The sequence below is a fragment of the Leuresthes tenuis genome, unplaced genomic scaffold, assembly GCF_036924035.1.
Source record: "Leuresthes tenuis unplaced genomic scaffold, fLeuTen1.0.hap1 SCAF_14, whole genome shotgun sequence".
Lineage (NCBI taxonomy): Eukaryota > Metazoa > Chordata > Actinopteri > Atheriniformes > Atherinopsidae > Leuresthes > Leuresthes tenuis.
In genome coordinates, this window is record NW_027325368.1 from 32,095,048 (window position 1) to 32,104,246 (window position 9,199).

General features: G+C 41.7%; 1 protein-coding gene across 2 annotated transcripts in view; it reads right to left on the bottom strand.

Moving 5' to 3' along the window:
- Window positions 1-8,141, bottom strand: part of cntnap2b (contactin associated protein 2b) — a 76,548-nt gene extending 68,407 nt beyond the window's left edge. For both annotated transcript variants that reach the window (XM_072363714.1, XM_072363713.1), the window contains exon 1: window positions 7,689-8,141. In XM_072363714.1, the coding sequence (XP_072219815.1) occupies window positions 7,689-7,770 (82 nt within the window). In that variant the 5' untranslated portion in view covers window positions 7,771-8,141. The remainder of the gene's footprint in view (window positions 1-7,688) is intronic.
- Between the last annotated feature and the right edge of the window lie 1,058 nt (window positions 8,142-9,199).

Here is a 9,199-nt window from a genome sequence, read left to right on the forward strand (position 1 = left end):
TTTCTTTCCTCTCAATTACGGTGTTTTTTTTATTTTATTGTTGATGTTTCCCTCCGTAAAGTATAGAAATAAAAAAAAAATTAAGCTAAAAAAAAGGCTATTCTGTAAAAGTGTTGTTCAAGTGCCGAGATGACATAAAGGCCTGGATGGCCCTTGACTTCTTAAACTTTAATGAAAAAAAGACGGAAGTGCTTGTTTTTTGGCCACTCCACTGAGACCCCTCTGTTGGATTTGAGTAGTTTGACTCAGTATATCACACCAACTATTACCAGCCTGGGGATTAAAGTGGATGCTGATCTTAAGCTTGACAGTCAGATCAGAGCAGTTGTCAAATCAAGCTTTTTCTATTTGAGGCAACTTACCAAAATAAAGCCATTTCTGTCTAGGCAGCCATTGGAGACAGTAATCCACCTTTTGTCACAACTCAGCAAGATTATTGTAATGCAGTTTATGGTGGGGTTAACGTTTCCATTACTCTCCTCCAAATGGTTCAAAATGCTGCTACGTCTTTCAACTGGCACGCAAAAATATGAGCACATTTCCATCTATTTTAGCCTCGCTCCACTGGCTGCCAAGACATTTTAGGATTAATTTTAAAGTCCTCTTATTTGCCTTTAAAGCTCTCAATGGTCTTTCCCCACCCTACCTCTCTGAGCTTTGCCCTTATAAATCTACTCTGTCTCTTAGGTCAGCTGGTCAACTGCTCCTGAATGTCCCAAAAACTAAGAGTAAGCTCAGAGGGGACCGAGCTTTCACTGTGGTTGCACCAAAATTGTGGAATGAGCTTCCTTTGCACATTAGACAGGCCTCTTTTAAGTCTCTTATTAAAACCCATCTCTTCTCCTTGGCTTTGACACCATTTGAGTTGTTGACTTTCTAAATCTTATTATTGTTTCTCTATTATGTCTTTTAGCACTTATTAAGTATTTTAGTACTTATCATCACATCTTCTTGTACTCATTAGGTTTTTTACTGTTTATTCATCTTGTCTTTTATACTCTTCTGTACAGCACTTTGGTCCACTGTGGTTATTTTAAAGTGCTTTATATATAAAGCTGGATTGGATTACTCCCCGTTCAGCCTCATGCCATCTGGGAGAAGGTACTGCAGCTTTTGGGCTAGTCCCATCAGACAGGCACTCTACTGTTTACAGTCTGATATATAAAGCTGTTCCTCTGTGTAGAAATCCCTCCGTTAGCTCTCCTTTAGCTGCAAGTAGCCACAGCAGCTATGAGCTAACAGAGCTATAGCACACGTTCATTCATTAATTCGTCTTAAATTATTGGTGAAATAAAGACAGATAATGCCTTATTTAGAGGCTGCATCGTCTTTGCCCCGTTCACTCCGTTATATGGATCGTGAGTTATCTAAATAGCTTCCGAAGAATGCCAACTTTCGTCAAACTGTTCTCAGTGAGTAGAGAGAGAGAGTAGAGGTTTTCATATCAAAATAAGGTCTAGGTTTAAAAATACCGGAGTTCCCCCTTAATAATGTATAAGAAAGCCCTTCGTAAAGCTAGAACTGCTTATTATTCATCATTGATAGAAGAGAATAAGAACAATCCCAGGTTTTTTTTCAGCACTGTTGCCAGGCTGACAAAGAGTCCGAGCTCTGTTGAGCCATGTATTCCTTTAACTCTCAGCAGTGATGATTTCATGAGATTCTTCATCAATAAAATTGTTTCTATCAGAGAGAAGATTAATGGAATCCTTCCCACTATTATCACTGATGTATCATCAAGTAGAGCAGCTTTAGAAGTATCTTTAGAACCTGATTTGTATTTAGACAGCTTCTGCCCAGTTGATCTTTCTGAGCTAACAACAGCAATAGTCTCTTCTAAACCATCAACTTGTATGTTAGACCCAATCCCAACCAGACTGTTCAAGGAGGTTTTCCCCTTAATTGACACTTCCGTATTGGATTTGATCAATCGGTCTGAAGGGTGCAGACTCCGCTTCCTCCTGCTGCTTACTGCTTTATTTGCTTTTAAATCATTCTACTTCTTTCCACTGGATATAATTTTATTATTTTACTGGTATTCTTTTTCTTTTAAGTGTATATTTGTAACCGGTATTAGCCCTCCTGTTTGCAAAGAGAATCGAACAGAACAATGTCTCCTAACCCCGCATTATCAGTGAGCTGCACAGAGTGTGAGCGACTCTCTGTGAGGATAACACAGCTCGAGAAGAGGATTGAAACACTGCAAGACATCCGTGCGAGTGAGGACTTTATAGACTCTATTATAGCTCCTGTACAGGCTGTGGAGCCTTCATGTGCTAAAGGACTAACTCAGATCTTTCTACACGGGATAACAGCTGATGTGGAGCCTCACACTGCAGACCTGGCTGACACACTTCCCTAGATGTGTCCAAATGACACTGAAATATCTGGTGAAGCTCCCAAACCGACTGACATCTCTTACTGGAACAGTGTTGATGCCAAACCAAAGTCATCAACCCCAGCCAGGACCTGGTCTCATGTTGTCCGTGGCAGAGGTAAACCCAGCATGAAACCTAAACCTCCAGCACTCGCGCCACCACCTGAAGTCCCATTACATAATAGATACGATCCGTTGACTCCACATACAATTTGCAATGATGAATGTAATGCAAAAAAATAATAAAAACAAGAGAAATGGCCCCAAAACTCAGTTAAGGGCGAACCAGAATACCAGAAGAAGCCCAAATGCCACAACCAAGGTGAGGACTACAGAAGCAATCGACACCTCCACACAAAATGGAATAGATACCGTTCTAATTGGGGACTCTGTTACACAACCTGTCAGAATGGCAAAGACAAAAAATATAACTTTTTCTGTCTTGCCGACCATTCTGTCTACACAGCCAGATGGCATGAGGATCATTATCCACACAGGGTCTTTTGATATTCTGAGAAGGAAGACTGGCTCTGAGATCCTCAAGAAAGACTTTTCTCTGCTGTTGGAGAAACTGTGTCACTATGGGGCACACTGTGTCTCCATTTCAGGCCCCATTCCTACTGTGGGTAAAGGAATTGAACTTTTCAGCAGACTTCTTGGTCTGAACACATGGTTATCAAATGCATACATCTCCCATGGGATTAAATTCATTGATAACTTTGATATCTTTTGGAACTGTAAGGAGCGTTTCAGACCTGATGGCATGCATCCAAATCGAACTGGATGCAGATTAAATGGTAAATGGACTTGTACTTGTATAGCGCTTTTCTAGTCTAACTGACCACTCAAAGCGCTTCACTACATGCCGCATTCACCCCACTCACACACACTCATACAGCACGTCTTAAGATACACATAACTACGTGCTTTCTAATCATTCACACACATTCATACCCCCAATGATACACTGGGGGGGCAACAGTGTCTTGCCCAAGGACGCTTCGACATGTAGCCTGGGGAAGTTGAACCACCGACCTTCCGATTGGTGGGCGACTGCTCTTCCTCCTGAGCTACAGCCGCCATTTTACTAGGTGCACACTTACGTCATGCTGTTGGGACGGCAAACCCAAACATGACTGTACAGATTAGGGTGAAGGACACAGCAGCGAGGCAAACAACCCCCAGCCCTCCCTCCTCACCAGACCCATTGCTCCACATCACCTAAGGTCTCCAAAGGACGTCTCTATCCCAGCCAGGACTCCAGCGACCACCATCTACCAGGAAACGCAGGGCACCCCCTCCTCTTACATCACCTGTCCTGGCAGAGCAGGGCACAGGGGGATGTGCAGGATGTTCAAGGAGCAGCAGCAGAGTTCTAAACAAAGATAACATGCCATGATGCGTTCAGGGTCCCTGCTATAGTAGTCTTACTACTAACAGCTGTTCTGAGAACAAGCTGGGACCCAGTAGGATTCCTGTGTTAGTTAGTAAAAGAAGGAATCTAAAACAGTCAACTTGCTGGGTGAATCATTCTAATCTGTTAACGGTACCACGTACAACTCAGAATACAACAGAGACCAGTGTAAACCCCACAAAGCTCGCTTTGCTTAATATTAGATCTTTGTCCAATAAGGCACTGTTAGTTAATGACTTCATAATTTCACACAATTTAGATTTTCTTTACCTGATAGAAACACGGTTAACAGAAAGCACAAGTGCTACTGTTCTTAATGAAACAGCACCCACAAATTTTAGTTTTATGGATAAATGCTGAAATGGGAGGAACGGTGGGGGAGAAGCTGTCTTATTTAAAGATACATTCCAGTGTAAAGAGATCTCATTTGGTGATTTCACTTCTTTTGAACAGCTTAGTTTTATTTTAAAGGGTGTAATATCAGCATCAGCCCCTGGTCATTTCTAAAGGTGCTGATATTTCTTCTGTTGTGGTTATTGATTTGGCCTTGTCTGACCATTTCTGTATTTTATTTAATTTATTGATCACTCAGAATGTTCAAACAACAGCTTCTCAGTTAAGAAGAGGTACATTAATGAGAGAACAAGTGCTCAGTTTCAGGAGGCCATAGTTATGTCACCAACAGCGTCTGACGGAATGCTGGATTATTTCAACTTGAAAATTTTGAATATAGGTGGAGGAAAACAGTGCTTCAGCTTCACAATGAGCTGTACAAACAAAGCGTGCAAAGTTATAACAATGAGCTGTGCAAGGCCCGACGGCTGCATTTATCTGAAGTGATTAATAAGAATGCCAACAATTCTCCAACTCTGTTTGCTATGGTTGAAAAACTCACAAATCCTCCTAAACAGTTAAACCCAGACCTCCTCTCCACTGAGAAATGCAACAAATTTGCCAACTTTTTTTCGCCAAAAAATCTAAACAATTAGACAAAACATTCACGCCACACCAACAAGGAAACTAATCTGTGTCTAAAACCTAGAACTAACTCAGACGTTATGTCACAATTTAATATTGTTGATTTAAAAATCCTGTAGGAAACAGTTCGGCATCTAAAATCAACAACTTGCACTCTGGACATAATACCATCTTTTTAAAAACTGTTTTTACCTCAGTAGAAAGTGATCTCCTACAAATAGTTAACAGCTCACTGGCAACAGGCATTTTTCCCAAGTCACTAAAGACAGCTGCCATTAAGCCACTCCTAAAGAAGAGAACTCTAGATGCTTCTATGATGAACAACCACAGACCTGTCTCTAACCTCTATTTTATATCCAAGATTATTGAGAAAGTTGTATTTAACCAGCTCAATGACTTTCTGAATGAAAGTGGAAGTCTCGAAAACTTTCAATCAGGCTTCCGACATCATCACAGCACTGAAACAGCTCTGGTCAAAGTGTTAAACGATATCAGGTTGAATACTGATTCTGGTTATGTTTCAGTCCTGGTTCTGTTGGATCTCAGTGCTGCATTTGATACTGTAGATCACAGAATCCTGTTGCACAGGAAAACAGGGTTTGACTTTCTGGAGCGGTCCTTAACTGGTTCAGGTCCGATTTAGAAGGCCGGAGTTATTTTGTTACAATTGGCAGCTATGAATCTGAGCGAGTGGCCATGGAGTCCCCCATGGGTCAATTCTTGGACCTCTTCTGTTTAACTTGTATATGCTCCCTTTGGGTCAGATATTACAGAACTTTAACATCAATTATCACAGTTATGCAGACGATACACAACTTTATGTGTCTCTGGCACCAGACAACTGCAGCCCAGCAAACGTACTGTGTCAGTGTCTGAAGGAAATAAACACCTGGATGAGAGAGAATTTTCTACTATTAAATGAAGACAAAACTGAGATAATTCTGTTTGGTAGCAAAGAGAAGAGGGTCAGCATTGGTAAATATCTTGAGACTCGGGCCCTTACAATCACTGACCAAGTTTGTAACCTTAAAGTGTTGATGGACTCAGATCTGACTTTCAGCAGCCACATCAAAGCTGTCAACGAGGCAGCTTTCTACCAACTCAGAAAAATCAACAGGATTAAAGGTTTTCTCTCCCAAAAAGACCAGGAGAAACTCATCCATGCATTCATCTCCAGTAGAGTCGATTATTGTAATGGTCTTTTAACTGGACTTCCCAAAAAGAGCATTAAACATCTGCAGCTCATCCAGAACGCTGCTGCCAGAGTTTTAACCAGGACTAAGAGATCTGAACACGTCACAGCAGTTTTAAAGTCTTTACACTGGCTTCCAGTCAGTCACAGAATCGACTTTAAAAGCCTGCCGATGGTTTACAAATCCCAGAACGATTAAGGCCCAAAATACATCCGTGATATGTTCAGAGAATATAAACCCAGCAGAGCTCTTAGATCCAAGGACTCAGGTCAGCTGGTCCAGTCCAGAGTCCAGACTAAACATGGAGAAGCAGCATTTAGCTGTTATGCTGCAAACAAGTGGAACAAACTGCCAGAGGAGATTAAACTGTCATCTAAACTGTTGCTTGTTTTCATTCATTTTAATTTTTTTTTTTCTTTCGATTTATATTCTTTTACATATTTTTAATGCTTTTTCTGCTCCCTTCTGCAAAGCTTTTATTTTATGTAAAGCACTTTGAATTGTTTTGTACATGAAATGTGCTATACGAATAAATTTGACTTGACTTGACATCATTGTTGTCATTAACTTGTGTTTCTCTCTCTCAGCAGGTGTCTCTGGCCTGGTGTTACGGTGCTTGTTGTCCCCTCTTTCCTGTCCTCTCAAACCCCAGCTGGTCGAGGCAGACGACTGCCCTTCCTGGTTCTGATGGAGGTTTCTTCTTGTTAAAAGGGAGTTTTTTTTCTTTCAAGCATCAACCTTGTGCATGCTCAAGATGGAAGATCGAATCATCAAGAAGTTTCGATGCAATCTGTTTGTTTCCTAAGCAAAGCAAATTGATCTATTTTTCATTTTATTAATTTGGAATTGTAGGTATTTGACTACGTTATGGTTGTATTACAGTGAACTGGATTGTAACTGGCTTGAATTGGACTGTATCTTTGAAATGCCCTTTGTTGTGTTTAGGCGCTTTATAAATAAAACTGAACTGAATTGAATTCATCTGTTAAGTGTTACCCTTACATAAATGGAAATGGTAAATGGACTTGTACTTGTATAGCGCTTTTCTAACTGACCACTCAAAGCGCTTCATTACATGCCGCATTCACCCCACTCACACAGATACACATAACTACGTGCTTTTTCTAATCATTCACACACACATTCATACCCCCAATGATACACTGGGGGGGCAACGTGGGGTTCAGTGTCTTGCCCAAGGACACTTCGACATGTATCCTGGGGAAGCCAGAGTCGAACCACCGACCTTCCGATTGGTGGGAAACTGCTCTTCCTCCTGAAGCATTAAAACCCAATGAGGTAAACGTGGAAAGCATCTGTTCTTTATGTAGGAGGCATGAATGTGGTCAGAGTGAGAGGTTATGCAGATTTAAGGTTTTTACTCCACAGCCTTCATGTTGCTGGCACGCTGCTTACACACATTTGGAGAGTGTTTCCCATAAGTTCCTGACAGAATTCTGTTCCTGCCTTAAAAACACCTCTCTGGTTTCCTCCTCAGAAGGCTACTATGGATGTACTGATAACATAGTCTGTCTTTATTTTCTATATCAACGAGCACGTGTCGTCATAACATGCCGCTGCTGACACTGTTGGTTCGGCCTTGTTCTCATCTTCGACTCTAGTCCACATCACTGGGAGCTACTCTGGCCCCAGCGAGAAAAAGCCTCCAAATTAGCCAGATTGCTAGTGAGAGAGAGTGTGTATGTGTGCGTGTTAGCTTACTTACGAGATAATGAAGATGCGGCACCGGAGGTGTTGATGATGCTGCTCATGACTTGCAGCAATAGCATCGCGGTCAGAGAAGACATCTTCACTCAAAATGCACACAAAAGGGCAAGGTGAATAAAGCGTGTGCAGCAGGATGTCAGCCCCCAATTGAACACTGTGCTGTTACAGGAACACACAGCCGAGACGCAGCTTTCTTTATTAGATGCCAGAAGCAATGGCTGTCCGCCCCGCTGCGTCCTGTGCTTATTGTCTTCTCCTGTCCGAAACAGCGGCCCGACGACGCTCCGAGACGCTCTGACTTCCAACCTGCGGCATCAGTCTGTGAACAGGACGCCTGGCCTCGAGCTCCGGTTGCTGTTTAATAAGACAGGTTGGCAAAAAGACACATATCCAACCACCGACAAATCGACCCACCCCCAGCCTCTCACGTTTTTGGTATGGCCCGTTATGTACAACAATACCGGGCTTCTTCTTCAGAAGAGGAGGAGGAGGAGAAACGGTTGGAGAGAAACGTAAAGGTGTGTTTGCAATACGGGACGGAAAACGAGAACCGGCTCAAGACTGCACGGTTCAAAGCAAAGTCATTTAAAAGTTCCACGACCGAGTAACACAATCGGAACGCGTTTCAAAAGAAAATAGACTAGAAACAGCGTAATATTAGTTCATTGTCCACGGTTTTACATAACAAGACAAGTCATCCCCCAGAAAGAAATGTATTGAATTGAAAACACATTTCCTCCAGTTTTACTCGTCACCACTGATAGAATCAGTCACTAGCTAGTCTGAACTGGTTAGACAGAAGGTGTTCTGGAAAAAAAGAACCCAGCAAAGGTCCCTATGGTGACCTGGAGATTTTACAATGCTCAATTTAAAAAAAATTCACATTTTTATTAGACTGCTCATATCATTATATATCATGGAAACCACACACAATCAGTCACACATGCACAAAAAAACACGTGCACACACACTGATGAACACTGCTTTGAACTGTTTCCGACCACTTAAGCCAGGCAAAACTTTTCAGAGACTAACAGACTGAAGCAGCTCACTGGGAGGCTCAGATGTTCACAGCTTCAGCTTTCTGTGCTTTGCTTTTACGTCATGTTAAACTGGTTTTCCCTTAACCTTGAAGTAAAATATGAGCCCATTTCATTCCAGGCCATTGTTCAAATGAGCTGCTTCGAATTGCACCAAGCTTTGATTTTTTTCATGAGCACAGTTCATATCTGTGTTGAAATGGCATTGAGCTGTCACTTTTGCTCTTTAACAATTCAGTTTTTCACTTAAGCTGGCAAATACATGACATTCACCCATTTAGAATGACTCAGTAAAACCTCAACAATTCACACTCATTTTCATTCTGCTTGAAATCCTTCACTTCAGCTTTTTCTGTTAAGACTTGAGAATTTGAACCATTTGAAAACTTCTTGAACCCTTTCCACTGATTTTCCTTAGCGTCAACTTCTTCTACTACAGCTTTCAGACTTCAAATTACTACAGATAAGA